This window comes from Phyllobates terribilis, unplaced genomic scaffold (assembly GCF_046119375.1).
Source record: "Phyllobates terribilis strain yellow unplaced genomic scaffold, ASM4611937v1 Scaffold_3__8_contigs__length_932513732, whole genome shotgun sequence".
Taxonomy (NCBI): domain Eukaryota; kingdom Metazoa; phylum Chordata; class Amphibia; order Anura; family Dendrobatidae; genus Phyllobates; species Phyllobates terribilis.
Window position 1 is genome coordinate 9,922,826 of NW_027362763.1, and position 19,008 is coordinate 9,941,833.

General features: G+C 44.6%; 1 protein-coding gene across 9 annotated transcripts in view; it reads left to right on the top strand.

Moving 5' to 3' along the window:
- LOC141258665 (uncharacterized) overlaps positions 1-19,008 on the top strand; it is an 80,215-nt gene that overhangs the window by 38,118 nt on the left and 23,089 nt on the right. For 6 of the 9 annotated variants that reach the window (XM_073673633.1, XM_073673636.1, XM_073673637.1 and 3 more), the window contains 3 exons: positions 2,260-2,358; positions 4,895-4,987; positions 16,091-16,189. In XM_073673633.1, coding sequence (XP_073529734.1) covers positions 2,260-2,358; positions 4,895-4,987; positions 16,091-16,189 — 291 coding nt within the window. The remainder of the gene's footprint in view (positions 1-2,259; positions 2,359-4,894; positions 4,988-16,090; positions 16,190-19,008) is intronic. The other 3 variants (XM_073673634.1, XM_073673632.1, XM_073673640.1) reach the window with 1 other exon arrangement.

Below are 19,008 nucleotides of genomic sequence, written 5' to 3' on the forward strand. Positions count from 1 at the left end.
GGTTACTGACTTGGCATACGATAATATTGCCGCTCCGCAGTATGTGTCCCTGTTTCTTATCTTACATAGTTGGGAGCTATGTATATCCCTATGACGACTGTGTGGAGGCCATGAAAATGTTGGAACACTAACGGCCTTCACTAGGAGCAATATTTCTGTGTGGGCGCATATAAAGGATGTTGCGGGTGGGGTTGGGTTACTGACTTGGCATGCAATAACATTGCCGCAGCAGTATGTGTCCCTGTTTCTTATCTTACATAGTTGAGAGCTATGTATATCCCTATGAGACTGTCGAATTTGGGACACCCACGGTTACTCTGCGCATCATGGACCGTGCTCAGACAGTAAAACACCGATGGCTGAATTCGGCACAAGGCCTCAAACTTCCATATATCTGTCTGAATTCGCCATTTAAGGACTGACTGCGGGTCTCCTGACCTGAACCTAACGGTCTTATAGATAACTATGTGGCTGGAGTCCAGCGCTCAGTCCGAAAAATCACGGTGGGACAGTGATGTTACGAGTGTCTGAATTCTGCTTTAAACTTCTTTCCGCGCCCATGTACTGTCAATCGTCAGCCTTTTGTGCTGTGCAAAAAGTCACAGAACGCGGCAGTCTGGTCCGATCTACAGGCCAAACTAATGCAAGGAAATAGTGGACGGGTACAGGAGCCTTCTGCCCTGTGGACAATCGGACGGAGCGGCAGACAGCCAGTCAATGTCTAAATATGCGGACATGACTGGCCGAAGTTTTAAACAGCCCCCCCCCCCGAATGTAGCATAGGAAAGAGTAATGGATGCGCTCATTACCCACATTACCCTGGAAATCCCAGAATAATCCTTTAACGACTAGTGATGACCATTTAATGACTAGCCACCCATGACTGGTTGCAATATGGCTTCTCTGATTACTTTGCACAGATTGTGGCTCGCGACCAGAAAGTGGCTCTCGGGGTAAAAAAAAAAAGGTTGGAGACCATTGTATCACAACATCCATCTTACTCCATTCTTGAGAACAAGTTCTTCTACAGCCTGGATGCCAGATGGAGAGTGGTGACGACTTGTCTCCAGAATCCCCCGTAGGTGTCCGGTTGTCAGATCAGGAGACACTTGGCCACTGGGTCACTGTCACCTGGTCTTCAGAGCGCCGGGATGTGCAGCTATTTTCTGCCGCTACCTCTGGTGTATTTCTCACTTATCGCAGCTCTTTATATACGGTGGGCGGACGTCCCTGCTGACCACCATGTTTACCTCTACAGCCAGCAGCTGAGCCCCCCGCTCACGGGAGGAGCGCGTCATCTGGGACTCCGTGCTGTGTCTGCCGAGGACGGGCCGGCTGCTTATAGAACCAGACATCAGCCATGGCCGCCGCCTCGGGGCCACAACACAAGCTGTCATTACCGATATATCCGTCCGGGGACGGAAACACACAATTAACCTGTTCATAACCTGTGCCGAGTGTCACCATACACTGAGCACGTCCCTCACCTGTAATAGTAAAGAATCACACTGTGTTCTGTGCTGTTACATGGGACTGCAGGTGACATCTACTACATTATCTGTACTCAGAGAGTTATCACTGTGTTATCTGTGGTGTTACATAGGACTGCAGGAGACATCTACTACATTATCTGTACTCAGAGAGTTATCACTGTGTTATCTGTGGTGTTACATAGGACTGCAGGTGACATCTACTGCATAATCTGTACTCAGAGCGGTATCACTGTGTTATCTGTGGTGTTACATAGGACTGCAGGTGATATCTACTACATTATCTGTACTCAGAGAGTTATCACTGTGTTATCTGTGGTGTTACATAGGACTGCAGGTGACATCTACTACATTATCTGTACTCAGAGTTATCACTGTGTTATCTGTGGTGTTACATAGGACTGCAGGTGATATCTACTACATTATCTGTACTCAGAGAGTTATCACTGTGTTATCTGTGGTGTTACATAGGACTGCAGGTGACATCTACTACATTATATGTACTCAGAGAGTTATCACTGTGTTATCTGTGGTGTTACATAGGACTGCAGGTGACATCTACTACATTATCTGTACTCAGAGAGTTATCACTGTGTTATCTGTGGAGTTACATAGGACTGCAGGCGACATATTCTCTCCTCAGTGCCCATATCCCAGTGTATAACATTGCTTTATGATAAAGTACAGTAATTCAGCGGGGCTTGCAGCTTTGGGTGTGACTGGAGCTGGAGGCTCGGTGGCTCCTGATTGGTTCTTCTCCTCTCTGCAGGACGGTCCTTGGCGCCAACTATCAAACAAGAGAAGGTGGATTACATCAAAGTGTCAGTAGGCGATCGAGGGTCGGATGGCTGTACAGCGCCCCCCACAGGTGAGAGCAGGGGACGTCCAGCGTACAGGCCCAGTCCTTGGATCCATCTTGTCAGTCAGATTACCTGCATGTAACGTAAACCTCTGCCCTTGTAGCAAGAGGATCCCCGTGTCACAGTCTACTGATCCTCGTCACGGGAGCTGACGATCTATGGGGGATACATTGTATCACTCCCATCATCCCTGATCACAGGAGCTGACGATCTATCACACATTGTATCACTCCCATCATCCCTGATCACAGGAGCTGACGATCTCTCCCCCGCTATCACACAGTGTATCACTCCCATCATCCCTGATCACAGGAGCTGACGATCTATCCCCCGCTATCACACAGTGTATCACTCCCATCATCCCTGATCACAGGAGCTGACGATCTATCCCCCGCTATCACACAGTGTATCACTCCCATCATCCCTGATCACAGGAGCTGACAATCTATCCCCCGCTATCACACAATGTATCACTCCCATGATCTATCCCCCGTCACAGTGTATCACTCCCATCATCCCTGACCACAGGAGCTGACGATCTATCCCCCGTCACAGTGTATCACTCCCATCATCCCTGATCACAGGAGCTGACGATCTATCCCCCGTCACAGTGTATCACTCCCATCATCCCTGATCACAGGAGCTGACGATCTATCCCCCGTCACAGTGTATCACTCCCATCATCCCTGATCACAGGAGCTGACGATCTATCCCCCGTCACAGTGTATCACTCCCATCATCCCTGACCACAGGAGCTGACGATCTATCTCCCGCTATCACACAGTGCATCACTCCCATCATCCCTGACCACAGGAGCTGACGATCTATCTCCCGCTATCACACAGTGCATCACTCCCATCATCCCTGACCACAGGAGCTGACGATCTATCCCCCGCTATCACACAATGTATCACTCCCATCATCCCCGACCACAGGAGCTGACGATCTATCCCCCGCTATCACACAATGTATCACTCCCATCATCCCTGACCACAGGAGCTGACGATCTCTCCCCCGCTATCACACAGTGTATCACTCCCATCATCCCTGACCACAGGAGCTGACGATCTATCCCCCGTCACAGTGTATCACTCCCATCATCTGATCACAGGAGCTGACGATCTATCCCCCGCTATCACACAATGTATCACTCCCATCATCCCTGATCACAGGAGCTGACGATCTCTCCCCCGCTATCACACAGTGCATCACTCCCATCATCCCTGACCACAGGAGCTGACGATCTATCCCCCGTCACAGTGTATCACTCCCATCATCTGATCACAGGAGCTGACGATCTATCCCCCGCTATCACACAGTGTATCACTCCCATCATCCCTGACCACAGGAGCTGACGATCTATCCCCCGTCACAGTGTATCACTCCCATCATCCCTGATCACAGGAGCTGACTATCTATCCCCCGCTATCACACAATGTATCACTCCCATCATCCCTGATCACAGGAGCTGACGATCTCTCCCCCGCTATCACACAGTGCATCACTCCCATCATCCCTGACCACAGGAGCTGACGATCTATCCCCCGTCACAGTGTATCACTCCCATCATCTGATCACAGGAGCTGACGATCTATCCCCCGCTATCACACAATGTATCACTCCCATCATCACTGATCACAGGAGCTGACGATCTCTCCCCCGCTATCACACAGTGCATCACTCCCATCATCCCTGACCACAGGAGCTGACGATCTATCCCCCGTCACAGTGTATCACTCCCATCATCTGATCACAGGAGCTGACGATCTCTCCCCCGCTATCACACAGTGTATCACTCCCATCATCCCTGACCACAGGAGCTGACGATCTATCCCCCGTCACAGTGTATCACTCCCATCATCCCTGATCACAGGAGCTGACGATCTATCCCCCGTCACAGTGTATCACTCCCATCATCCCTGATCACAGGAGCTGACGATCTATCCCCCGCTATCACACAATGTATCACTCCCATCATCCCTGATCACAGGAGCTGACGATCTCTCCCCCGCTATCACACAGTGCATCACTCCCATCATCCCTGACCACAGGAGCTGACGATCTATCCCCCGTCACAGTGTATCACTCCCATCATCTGATCACAGGAGCTGACGATCTATCCCCCGCTATCACACAGTGTATCACTCCCATCATCCCTGACCACAGGAGCTGACGATCTATCCCCCGTCACAGTGTATCACTCCCATCATCCCTGATCACAGGAGCTGACTATCTATCCCCCGTCACAGTGTATCACTCACATCATCCCTGACCACAGGAGCTGACGATCTATCCCCCGTCACAGTGTATCACTCCCATCATCCCTGATCACAGGAGCTGACGATCTATCCCCCGTCACAGTGTATCACTCCCATCATCCCTGACCACAGGAGCTGACGATCTATCCCCCGTCACAGTGTATCACTCTCAGCTCTGAGTGATGAGTGTCATTGTTGTGGTCAGGTAGCAGAGGTGTCGCCCACCTCTGGGGTCAGTGGGGTCTGTGGGGTCAGTGCGGGACTGCCCTTCTTCCTCTGATCACAGGTCGGCCGTCACTGCAGCTGGTGAATAATGAAGAGCTGGATTATATGAAGGTGTCGGCGGGCGTCCTCGGCTCAGACCGCACTCCATCTAGAGGTGAGACCGGCCCTGGACCTGCATGACTAGTCACCGCAGCCCGAGTCTTACATCCACATGCCTGGTGGGCAGCCGCAGAGTGGTCCGCCAGGGTTTGTTGCAGTGGTAATCAGTGTATGAATCAGGGCTGCGTTTCTGGTGTACACTGCTCACATACATACAGTACATCCACCCCCGTATTCATACATATACACATATCTCTGTACAAACCCTCCCATTCATGCCAAGAGTGTGCAAAGCAGTCATCAAAGCAAAAGGTGGCTACTGTGAAGACCCCAGAATATAAGACATATTTTCAGTTGTTTCACACTGTTTTGTTAAGTATATAATTCCACATGTGGTAATTTATAGTTTTGATGCCTTCAGTGTGAATGTACAATTTTCATAGTCATGAAAATACAGAAAAATCTTTAAATGAGAAGGTGTGTCCAAACTTTTGGTCTGTACTGTATACGAACAGCTGCTCAGTGTATAGTAGTTGCCAGATCATGGAGTAAGTAGACCATGAATAAAGCGACAATGCGTATAATGCAGCCTAAATAATGCATGTGTTAGCAGCTATCAGTATATGAGGTGGAATAGATAAAATTTAAGAATAAAAAAAGATACCACTGATGCAGATAAATATTAAGTGACAGTGCACCCAAGGACCAAAATCTAAACCAAGTCCATAAACATGCTGGACATAAATACAGAGCTATACTAAATTCTCAAATCTGCCTAATTAAGTGATCAATTACCACCTTACATACAGATAATAAATGTTAGAATAACATAGCACTGAGCAAGGAGGTATCCACATTGTGCACCTCCCGACGCGCGTTTCGCCTACTGCGGGCTTTAACGAGGGATTCCTAGTGGAGAACCAAACTTTGTTCCCAAGAGTTATGTTAGAAATCAGATGTCTCTGTTTATCAGTCTTGGCTCTTGCCGTGGCAGCAGATTAATTAGGTTGAAATTTGGACTATATGTCACAGATGTCTCTTCAAATTCTGTGCACAGCGAGAAGTTGACTTTGAGAGACAATGGGCAAACAGACGAGGTTCTCTACCGAAGATGGTGAAGAAAGGAGATTTCACTGTAGTCTTTTACACAGTTATTTTGAGCAAATTCTGCTGCTTTAATCCTCTTGATTTGTCCATAACTTTGTGGCAATTAGGCTGAAGAAATGTCCAGAGAGAGATTAAAGATCCTGCATTGAGCCTTCTAGAATTTCTAAACAATCTGAACTCTACTGTCCAAGATAGGGCAGGAAGATCATGAAATACTAAGAAACTCTTTGAAGAAAACTTGATCCAACTATGTTACAGAAGGTAGGCCCGTAATGGAATAAAGCGTAACCTCTTAATGAAACAATCTGTTACAAAGTCTAGAGATATTCTGGACCGGGTTTCTCGTGAAATGGGTTCTTGGTGAGAGGACCTAGAGGTTCTTGGTTAGAGGACTTGAATTGGGCACATTGTGAGCAAGACGCTATGGACCCCTTAACGTCTTGTTTCCACTTAGGCAACCGATAGAAGCGAGAGAAGTTCTACAGTTCATTTAATGCTTTGATGACCAGAAAAATAGTGCGGCATGTGGGCTCAAAACATTTCTGGTGGAGTGACTTGGGAGACAAAAGCTTGTTCCTTCAGAAAAACGTCTGAGGATGTTGGGGTTAGTTACCCAAATGATTTCAGGTTCGATGATATGAGATGGTGTCTCTCTATTAAGATCTAAAGGCAGTGTCAGCCTTGTGATCCTTTCTCGCTGAATGGTAGATGCCCTCGGAGTTGAACCTGGAGAAAGAGCTACCATCGGTGCTTGACGAGGATTAAATCTGCGGGCGTTTTGAGGATATTCCAGATTTTTATGGTCGGTATAAATGGTCATAGGAAACTTGGCTCTTTCCAGGAAAAAATGTCTAAACTCTTCCAAGGCTAACTTTAACACTCAGGAGTTCTCGTTCTCCAGTGGAATAATGGTCAACAGCAGAATTGTTTGGGAAGAAAAACACAGGGACGATTTCTAAGACTGAGAGAACGGCTTCTACTCCTACAAAGGAGGCGTCCACTTTGACGTCAACAATGATGCGGACCTGGAGAAACAAGACTTGAGAATCCTGAAGGCTCGAATTGCAGATTTAGACCAGACCCGTTCCAAGGGCCGTAAGAATGGAGCCTACGTGGGAATGAAACTTGATGAACTTCCGGTAATGAGTAATGAAGCCAAGAAACCGTTGAAAGCCTTTAAGGCCCCCACGGGTTGTGGACAATTTTAGCCTTTTTCAGGATCCATCTGCAGCCCCCAGAGGAAACGATATACCCTAAAAAATCCACAACTCTTGGCACTTAAATGGTCTTTTTTTTTTGAGTTTTCGTATACGTAGTTTTTGTTGCCGTCTAGGTGAAACCGCATTATGCTGGTGATCAAACAGATCTGTACAGTCCAGATATGTAAAATAATTTTAAAGGGAATCTTGTTAGCAGAATTTCACTTCCAGACTTATTTATTCGCACATGTAGATCTTGCAAAGGCAAATCCATCCGCACCTTTAGCCAACTAGTCCGTTCCTCCATTACCAAGAAATCACATTTTGAATCAATATGCAAAGGAGTCTGAAGTGCTTTCGGCACATGGAAGCACTTCCCGCACCTCTGCTTTGCTCTACATCCAGCGATCGATTTGCTGTGTTGACTTCAAGAAAAGGGGCTTGTTAGTCAAGTAGGAGGAGTCGTAGCTGGTCAGGGAATAGAGCCGGAGTGACCAGAGGTTTGATTTAGAAGTCACATTTCCGGACAGCAGCAGCGTTTTCAATTAAAACCATCTTAACCCGCCAAGTACCATCGGAGCTTCTGTGATGGGACCTTCACAATTCTTGCATCCATTGAACTTAGAGAGTTTCTGCTTGAATTTCTTTGCAAGATGTCAGAATCTTCCCCCAGAGCTGCTGTTCTGATGTGATCGGCCTCCTACCCTCATAGATCTTTTGCTTGAGGATACAACGTCTTGGAGTTTTCTTTGCGGCAAGGGCTGGGGCATTATGAAGATGACTTGGTCAGTCAGAAACTATATACTTTTGCCGAGGTCATTTTCACAACTTCAGGGAAACTAAAGGGGCTACCAGCTCTCTCCCCATGTGTCCGGCCCAAAACATGACTCCGCCACCTCCTTGCTGAGGTCGCAGTCTTGTTGGGACATGGTGGCCGTCCACCAACCGTCCACTATTCCATCTGGACCAACACAGCATCATCACTAAATACGGCTGGTTTAAAATGAGTCTTCATGTATGTCTAGGCCACTGCAGCCGTTTCTGCTTGTGAGCGCTGTTTATGCACAAATACAGTCTCTGTAGGATCCTGTACGTTAATGTAAGCGGGACTGCAGAGGCTCCAGCAGCTTCACATACCAGTTGCTGCTTTGTGATGGTATTTTAGCAGCTGCTCACTTAATCTGATGAATTTGTCTGGCAGGAACTTTCTTCATTATGGCTTTATCTGCCGGAACCTTCCACATTATGGCTTTATTTGCCGGAACCTTCCACATTATGGCTTTATCTGCAGGAACCTTCCACATTATGGCTTTATCTGCAGGAACCTTCCACATTATGGCTTTATCTGCAGGAACCTGTCTGTGCTCTGTATCAGCCACAAAACTTCTTCACAGTGTGATGACACTTAAAGAAGCCCTCCTTCTCTTCCTCCTCCCATCAAAGTTTTTATCCTCTTAATCTATTGAATTCATCATATTATACAGCACTGTGTACTTAACAATTGCTCGTTTTGCCTTTCTCCTCAGCTAATTTTTCTCTTTTCACTGCTTTATGTAGAAACAGGAATTTTCTTTTCCCTGCATTTATCATCATCACCCTCTACAACTCCTGATCCAGCTCGTCCCTCTGCCAGGAACTTTTGCATTGACTGATGACTCATACAGGGAAAATTGACCTCCTGTTTCTAGATAAGAGCTTAGAAGGGATTCAGCTCGTCAGTTTTTAATCACGCGATGTCATAGACTAAATGGAAAAGAGAAGAATTAACTGGGTAGAGAGGCAAAATTAGCAATTTTAAGTGCTATATAATAGGATGACTGCAATATATTGAGTATAAAAACTCGGCTCTTTGGTAATCACATCCGCAAAGTCCTGATACTGAGGTGGAATATTAAAGAGGCCGAGCAAAGTGATGAGGAAGGACCCCAATCAAAATTATATTTCATTGTCTGTAGAAGTCCCATCTGAATGGCTTGAGCATTCTGGTATGTCCTACCTGGTGAAGAGAGTCTTAACATTAACCCATCCAATACACAAGCTCATACATGGACAGCATGGTGGCTCAGTGGTTAGCACTGTCCGGTGGCTCAGTGGTTAGCATTGTTGATTTGCAGTTTTGGGTTCCTGGATTCAAATCTCCCCAAGAACAACATCTGTAGGAGTTTGCATGCTCTCCCCGTGTTTGCCGGAGTTCCCTCTTTTCTCCCGCACTCCAAAGGACCTACCAGTAGGGAATTTAGATTGTGAGCCCCAACGGGGACAGTGATGACTGTAGAAATGGCGTGGAAATTAATGGTGCTATATAAGCGAGTAAAATAAATGTACATACTATATAATCATATATATACACAACAACAATTCAAAAAGATGGGTTTCTGTGTAAATTGTAAAGAAAACAAGAATGCGATGTTCTGGAAATCTCTTCTCACCATTATTTTATCCACACAGAACATAGGACACAGGCCGGAAGTTTAATCGTTGGACGTTTTCCCATTTGATCCCCCCCCCAAAAAAAAAATTTTATGGCAGTAAACGCATCTTAAAAATGTTGGGACAGATAACAAAAGTCTAGAGATTCAAGTGGTACTAATGGAAAAAAAAAACATTGAGGGCAAATTTTCAACTAAGACACACGACTATATAAAAAGAAAAAGGCAGAGTCTCTCAAAGGCAAAGATGGTCGGAGGGTGATCCATCTGTGATCAGTTATGTCCTGAAATTGTGGAACACTTTTTCAAAAAACTATACTTTCAATGTAAAATTGCAAAGTTCTTGAATATCCACCATCTACAACACATAATGTCATCAAAACGTTCAGAGATTCTGGAGAAATCCATGTGCACAAGGGACAAGGCCGACCTCTGCCTCTCCATTCTGCCATTCCCATCACTGGTTTCCAGTTGAACCCCTTTTAGCTCCGAGCCATTTTGTCGGTTAATGACCGGGCCTCATTTTATAAATCTGACCAGTGTCAATTTATGAAGTAATAACTCTGGAACGCTTCAACGGATTCCCGCTGATTCTGACATTTCGTGACATATTGTACTTTATGGTAGTGGTAAAATTTTCTTCGATATCACTTGCGTTTATTTGTGGAAAAAAAATCAGAAATTTGGCAAAAATTTAAAAAAATTTCACAATTTTGAAACTTTGAATTTTCATGCCCTTAAATCAGAGAGATAAATAACATTTCCCACATGTCTACTTTACATCAGCACAATTTTTGAAATTTTTGGAAGTTATGAGGGTTAAAAGTTGACCGGCGATTTTCTAATTTTTACAACAAAATTTCCAAAACATATTTTTTTTTTTCTTAGGGACCAGAACGCATTTCATTTGAAGTGACTTTGAGGGGTGTTTATATGGCAGAAAATAACCAAAAAGTGACACCATTCTAAAAACTGCACCCCCTCAAAGGTGCTCAAAACCACATTCAGGAAGTTTATTAACCCTTCAGATGCTTCACAGGAACTGAAGCAACGTGGAAGGAAAAAAAATTAACATTTTAGCTTTTTTTCACACAAATTTTACTTTAGACCCATTTTTTTTATTTTTTTTTTTATTTTCACAAGGGTAACAGGAGAAATTGGACCCCAAAAATTGTGCAATTTCTCCAGAGTACGCCGATACCTCCATGTGTGGAAGAAAACTACTGTTTGGGCGCACGGCAGGGCTCGGAAGAGAAGGAGCACCTTTTGACTTTTTGAACACAGAATTTTCTGGAATCGAGAGTGGACGCCATGTCGCGTTTGGAGATCCCCCTGATGTGCCTAAACAGTGGAAACCCTCCTCAAATGACACTATTTTGGAAACTAGACCCCTCAAGGAAATTTATCTAGATGTGTGGTGAGCATCTTGAACCACCAGATACTTCACAGAAGTTTATAACATAGAGCCTTGAAAATAAAAAATTAGTTTCCTCAAAAATTGTTTTTTTTAGCCTCAAATTTTTTTTATTTTCACAAGGGTAACAGGAGAAAATGGACCCCAAAATTTGTTGTGCAATTTCTCCTGAGTGTGTCAATAGCCCATGTGTGGGGGAAAACTACTTTTGAGGCACAGTGCAAAGCTCAGAAGGGAAGAAGCGCCATATTGGAGTTAAGATTTTGCTGGAATAATTTTCCTGGTGTGCAGATTTTCCTAGAATAGTTTGCGGACTCTATATACAGAGACCCGAAGTGCTAGAAGAGCAGAATCCCCCACTCAAGTGACCCCATTTTGGAAATTATACCACTGCCAAACATGTGGACGCTAAATGTGGTTTAGGCACACTGGTTTTCAGAAGGGAGGGAGGCATTTGGATTTGGGAGCGCAGAAGTCGCTGAATTTCTTTTGCGCTTCGAGGAGCCATTTAGCTTTTTCAGAGCCTTTGTGCTACCAGTAACGTGGAATCCCGTATATTTCCAATAACAGATGACGGACTTGAGTGGGGACTTACTTTTTTTTTGTGGATTGAGTTGAAGCTTTTATTGGGAACATTTTACATAACATTTTAGATCGCATTTATCCTGCGCTCTACGCTGAGCACCTATATTGGGGTTTCCATCTAAATCTCGTGATGTGATTCAGATGAAACCCCCGAGGGATCCATTCCCTACAATGAGGCTGCAGAGTTACTCTGGACTCTGTCTGGCCTCTGTTCAGCAGTGCCCTTCTTTTCAGAGGTACGCAAAACTGTGACCGGCGCTTTTATCCACACCTAGTAAAAAGACGGACACCGCTGGATCACAGGTCAGACAGCATTCACAGTGCCTCCATCTGCCTCATTATAGGGAGTCTTCCGCGTGGGGGTCCTGTCTCAGTCACTTATTTCAGAGATTTACACGGAAACCTCGGTTTAAGCACTCGGCTCAGGATAAATGTGCGCCTAGCCTGTCAGGATTTCTGTTGCCCTTCTACAGTTTTACCACTAGTGGCCGCTATTGCTCATTTTAATAATTGTGCTGCAGTTTCACTCCTTACCACTGGAGGCTGCTGTCGTGTTCTGCAATAAGCCCTTTACCAAGATGACGGGATTCTGAATCTATGGAATCCATCTTGTTTCCTGTATGGGCCTACTTACATTAAACTCTCCCTTATTGCTTGAGTATTGTGTCTATCTATTAGCCTAGTTTCAGTCTCCAGCTCCTGAACATTCTTACCCAGACTGTTCTAGTCATTTACGGATTGTTTCCTACAACTCCTTGCTAACTTCAAGAACTTCTACTACTGCTTGTGCTCCTTCGGCCACTGGTTTCCAGCAGTAGTGCGCCAGTATCGTAACAGCTTTACTGCGATATTTGGGAGTCAGAATGAACAAATTAGTGCATATAGCATGGACAGCTTACACATGAAAGGTGTCATCGATGCTGAGTGTTAAACAGAGGGATTAGAACAACATCTGCTCCATCCAGACAGTCTGTTTCAGGGAAGACCTTGTATATTTCCACAAGACAATGGTAAACCATATCTAGCCTCCTTCACAGCAGCTCGGCTCCACGGAAGAAGAGTTCAGGTGATGAACCAGCCGGCTGCAGTCCGGGACCTTTCGCCAATAGTAAACTTTGGCACATTCTGAAACGAAAAATCTGGCAAAGACCCCAAACTGAGGAGCAGCGAATATCCGACATCCGACAAGATTGGGACAACAGTGCTCTCTCAAAACTCCAGCAATTGTCCCCTCTCTTCCCCGATATTTACAGACTGTTGTAAGAAGAAGAGGGGATGGTGCACAAATTCTGATCTGTGTTCTTGTGTAATGGAATATTGCGATAAATTTCCAAATCATTGCAGTCTGGTTTTCTGTAAATCTCACACAGCGTACGCACATGTATACATAACATGTGTACAATGGCATGTAAAAGTTTGGACACCCCTGGTCAAAATTACTGTTATTGTTGAACAGTTGAGGATGAAATGATCTCTAAAAGGCCGAAAGTGAAAGATGACCTATTTCCTTTTGTATTTTAGGTAAAAAAAATAGATATATTTTTATCTCTTACATTTTAAAAATTACAAAAAGGGAAAATGGGCCGATGCAAAAGTTTGGGCACCCTTTTGAGATTTGTGTGCTCCGATAACTGACCAAGGTTGCAGACCTTAATTAGCCTGTTAGCGTTATGGCTTGTTCACTATCATAGTTAGGAAAGTCCGGCGATGCAAATTTCCCAGCTTTATAATAACCCAGCCTCCTCTAACCTTGTGCCAAAAACTGCAGCCATGGGTCCTTCTAAGCTTTTGCCTAGCACTCTGAAAATGGTGGAGGCCCACAAAGCAGGAGAAGGCAATTAGAAGATGGCAAAGCTTTTTCAAGTTGCCCTTTCCTCAGTTCAAAATGTAATTAAGCAATGTCAGTTTCCAGGAACAGTGGAGGTCAAGATAAGGTCTGGAAGACCAAGCAAAATTTCAGTGAGAGCTGCTCATAGGATTGCTGGAGAAGCAAATCAGAACCCACGCTTGACTGCAAAAGACTTTCAGAAAGATTTAGCAGACTCTGGAGTTGTGGTCCATTGTTCTACTGTTAAGAAACACCTGCTCAAATATGGCCTTCATGGAAGATTCATCAGAAGAAAACCTTTACTGTGTCGTCACCATAAAATTTAGCATCAGAAGTCTGCAAAAGAACATCTCAACAAGCCTGATGCTTCCTGGAAACAAGTCCTGTGGACTGATGAGGGTAAAATAGAAGTCTTTGGCCACAATGATCAAAGGTATATGTGGAGGAAAAGGGTACAGAGATGTCGTCTTTAACTTTTTAGGCCTTTTATAGATCATTTCATCTTCAATTTGCTTAACTGTTCACGGTAACAGTCATTTTAACCAGGGGTGCCCAAACTTTTACATGTTTAGACAATGCACTCACTTTTCATTTATACTAAGATTTTTATTCATTACAAAATCTTCAGTTTTACTCAAATTAGTTGATTCCAAAAATAAGTACACCCCACATCAAAAACTCCTCCATCTAGTATTTTGTATGATTACCATGATGTGTAAGGACTAGTGTTGAGCGAGTATGTTCTATTAACCCTTTCGCTGAGTATGCTCTGGCCGAGCTCCGAGTATTTACAGCTGCTCGTTGATGAGGTTGAATCGCTCCCGTGTGTATGATTTGCGACTGTTTGACAGCTTTATTACATGGGAGGAATGTCTATTTCTTACACATTCCTCACATGTAATAAAGCTGTCAAACAGTCGCAAATCATGTACACGGGAGCGATTCAATCATATCACAGAGCAGCTGTAAATACTCGGTGCTCGCCCGAGCATACTCGGAACAGAACATACTCGCTCAACACTAGTAAGGACAGCACCATGTCTTCTAGAACTGGAATGAATAAGTTGGTAACATATTACATCTATCTCCGGATGGAGAGTGAAGACCACTTGTATCTCTTGAATCCCCCTGTAGGTGTCTGGTTGTCAGATCAGGAGACACTTGGCCACTGAGTCAGTGTCACCTGGTCTTCAGAAATGTAACAGTGGCCATAGATGTGGATCATTATCATGTTGGAGAAGTGCAGTCTACCCAGGGCCGGAGTGATGGCACAATCTTCTCTGAGCAGGACATCTGTGAAGTCATGATCCCATTAATGACATGTAGACCATCAGTGTCTGACCCCAGTAGTTCATGAGCCCCAAACACCAGCACCTCATGAACCCAACATAAGACGTTGCCACCACCATATTCACTTGGTCTCATCACTCCAAAATATAGAGTCCCAGTAGTCTTCATATTTTTCAGCATGGGCCCTGGCAAGTTGTATGCGTCCTTTTTTGTGAATGGGCTTTCAATGAGGCTTCTTGCATGGATGAACCCCATGCACGATCATCTGGCGTGTTTTTAGTCTTAAGATAACCGCAGTAAACTTCTCGTTTTGTTCTTTTCATCCCTTCTCATCCCTGCTCTTCCTGTTTAGGTGTTAATTTCCCTGGTTGGGCTGGACATCTGTAAGATGACTGTATTCCATCTTTGTTACCTTGTTGTGTCACTATTGCTCCAGTATCTGACTGATAGGTAAACCTTGACTGTTCTTCTTGTACCCTTGGTAAAGAAATGATTTTGTGACATTTCTCTTCCATGTGGTGCCACTGCTGACAGGCGGAAATAAGAAGGGGTGTTCTTTTAAGTAATGGACTTTTTAATAGTTCACTGTCTGATGGACTCCGGTGTAATGAAGATTTAGAAAGACCTATGGTTGAATTCTTGTTCATTAGAATTTTATAGTCTTTTGCAACATGGTCTTGAGTAATTTTTGTAGGAAAATTTACTGTTGTGGGTGTGCAAAATAAGAAATCTTGTTTGCTATCAGTGGCTCACATTTGAGAGTATTTTTTTTAGTTTGGTATCCCATAAAATAGGTGGAGACTAAAGGTTTTTTGACAAATCTGTTAGTGTACTCATTTATGCTGAGCACTGTACATACATACACACATTAACACAATGCGTCTATACATAAGCACCGCCACACACATGTATACATACAAGCACACATTCATACAGTTACATAGACCCTTCCTTTGTGTCAGAGGGTAATATTGCCTATAGTGCCCGCTCCTCAGCCATTCATATAGGGGTGTCACCGGTATAGCATTCGAGACCCAATACATCAGAGTCTCTCACGATTCTCATAATTTGACGACTTGATGTCATCAAGAACTGTGGCCTATGATGTCATCATTTGACAAAAGTAAAGAAGTAATGCAAAGGTTTTATTGGTGAATTTGAAGTCTTTTTATAGTAAATATGCTCCTGTCCTCCCTCGTAGAGCAGCAATAACTCCGTACCGTCCCCCACCTCCAATACTCCCACCTGATAGACGTACGTCTACGTTTGTGGTCCCTGGTGATGTATTGTTTGGTTATATATTCAGGTCCGGTGACCACAAGGACAATCAAACAAGAGGAACCTGAATACATCAAGGTGTCAGTAGGAGGGCAAGGGCCACCTAACACCACAGTGCCGTCAAGAGGTAAGAAGCCTTGGAGAACTTCTCTGAATTGGTGACTCTTCCCGACATTATTGGTCGTGTTCTGGACCGGAGAGCAGGTGTCATCACTGAGATGTTGCTCATTGTGACTTCAGGTCATGCCCCCCCCCCCCCCTCCGTTCCCATTATTATAAAGGTCTTCTGTACATGCCAGAGCCCCCCACCCCTCTTCACGGCTGATTACTGTGGAGCCCTTTCAGTCCTCTTAAAGGATATGGACATCTTTTTAGTTAAAGGTTTTGTGAGCCCATTCTGACGAAGTGTTTGTTACGCTTGTTTTTATGTCTTTTTGTGTGTGCTCCTCGCAGCTGATTTATTATGACAACAAATGTTCAGCTCAACTTTGATGTGGTCAAATCGGCTGAGCTTAACGAGAGATGCAAATCCTCCATCACAATGAGGTCGTTAAAAGATTCTTGGTTAACTGCATTCTGCAGCCAGCTAAGTAATAAATAACCTGCAAAAGGCAAACAGTGCGAAATGCGTAAAGGGAACCAATCATATGAATACGCGCCTGGCTGCACGATTGCAGCAAAATATATTGTTGTCTGAATAATTATGGTCCTCAGCTGGACTGTAAACAGACAGTCATTCAGAGAATAATATATAGTCGCGCACTCCGTGCTGGGACTTCTGGCCGCAACTAGACCGAGACTTCTCTGCGCGTGCGTGTTGTACAGTCGCGATGACTTCATGACCATACAACACACACTCTAGGTCTGGACTTCCAACTACAACTAGGCCTGGGACATCTCTTCATATGCACAATGTAAGGTCGCGATGACGTCAAAACGTGCTCTACGACCTTACAATACGCTCTCTAGGCCGAGACGTCCTTCTGCAAGTAGACCCAGGACGTGTCTGCACATGCGCGTTGTAAGGTCGCGATGACTTCATGAAGTGCTCTGTGACCATAAACCGCGCGCTCTAGGCCAAGGCTTCCGGTTGTGACGAGGCGCAGGATGTGCAGGGGCATCTCGGGAAGTCTTGGGTTAGCATGAAGATGCATCGCTCGGCGGTGGTAAGATGATGTGCTGAGGACTATAAAGGAGAGAGCGGTGGAAGTGCCCTGTTTTGAATAATGATAGTCGCGCATGCGTACCACCGCTCCACTGATTTGTCTATGGGATTGTTGGAGATAACCAAGTACAACTGAATCGTACAGGGCCAGCTAAAGGAGGTTACAAATAAACCAACACTCTTCTCACTACTCTCACTACTCCGGCTACGAGCTCGCTTCTGGGATGGCGGGAGGGAGGGGGTTACAGAGATCAGCAAGTTGTCACTGATTCTGTGCATAGGTGATTAAGTTTGGACAAACCCTTTAAGTGCAAAGTGTCCATATCCTTTGAGGCTCCGTGAACACGGGGGGGAGAATTTGCTGCAGATTTCACCTCTACTCTGAAATGTGTGAAAAACGCAGAAAAAATCCTCCAGAAATAATTGTTATACTGCAGATGTAAAAAAAAAACACACCGCATCAGTTTCCACACAGAAAATATCCATGGCGTGGAAATCGAGATCTGGTTTCTGAAAATCTACAGCTAATACGCTGTGCGATCGGTAGGAACCAGCCTGTGCCGTGCTGGGACGCGCATGGAGATGACCAGTATTTAAAGTGTTACTCCCATCTTCAAGATCCTATCCCAATATGTAGTAGTAATAATATTAGCAAATACCTCCAATTAGAAATGTAGTATAGTTTTTCCGATTCACTATGTCCTTTTCCTCATGTGCAGGCATTGCAGGATTTTAGGTATCCATGGTTACGACCACTGATATACAGTCATATGAAAAAGTTTGGGCACCCCTATTAATCTTAAGCTTAATGTTTTATAAAAATTGGTGTTTTTGCAACAGCTATTTCAGTTTGATATATGTAATAACTGTTGGACACAGTAATGTTTCTGCCTTGAAATGAGGTTTATTGTGCTAACAGAAAATGTGCAATCTGCATTCAAACAAAATTTGACCGGTGCATAAGTATGGGCACCCTTATCATTTTCTTGTTTTAAATACTCCTGCCTACTTTTTACTGACTTACTAAAGCACTTTTTTTGGTTTTGTAACCTCATTGAGCTTTGAACTTTATAGCCAGATGTATGCAATCATGAGAAAAGCTACTTAAAGTGGCCACTTGCAAGTTGTTCTCCTGTTTGAATCTCCTCTGAAGAGTGGCATCATGGGCTCCTCAAAACAACTGTCAAATGATCTGAAAACAAAGATTATTCAACATAGTTGTTCAGGGGAAGGATACAAAAAGCTGTCTCAGAGATTTAACCTGTCAGTTTCCACTGTGAGGAACATAGTAAGGAAATGGAAGAACATAGGGACAGTTCTTGTTAAGGCCAGAAGTGTCAGGACAAGAAAAACATCAGAAAGGCAGAGAAGAAGAATGGTGAGATCAGTCAAGGACAATCCTCAGACCACCTCCAGAGAGCTGCAGCATCAACCTGCTGCAGATGGTGTCACTGTGCATCGGTCAACTATACAACGCACTTTGCACAAGGAGAAGCTGTATGGGAGAGTGATGCGAAAGAAGCCGTTTCTGCAAGCACGCCACAAACAGAGTCGGCTGAGGTATGCAAAGCACATTTGAAGAAGCCTATTTCTTTTTGGAAGAAGGTCCTGTGGACTGATGAAACCAAGATTGAGTTGTTTGGTCATACAAAAAGGCGTTATGCATGGTGGCAAAAAAACACAGCATTCCAAGAAAAACACTTGCTACCCACAGTAAAATTTGGTGGAGGTTCCATCATGCTTTGGGGCTGTGTGGTCAATGCCGGCACTGGGAATCTTGT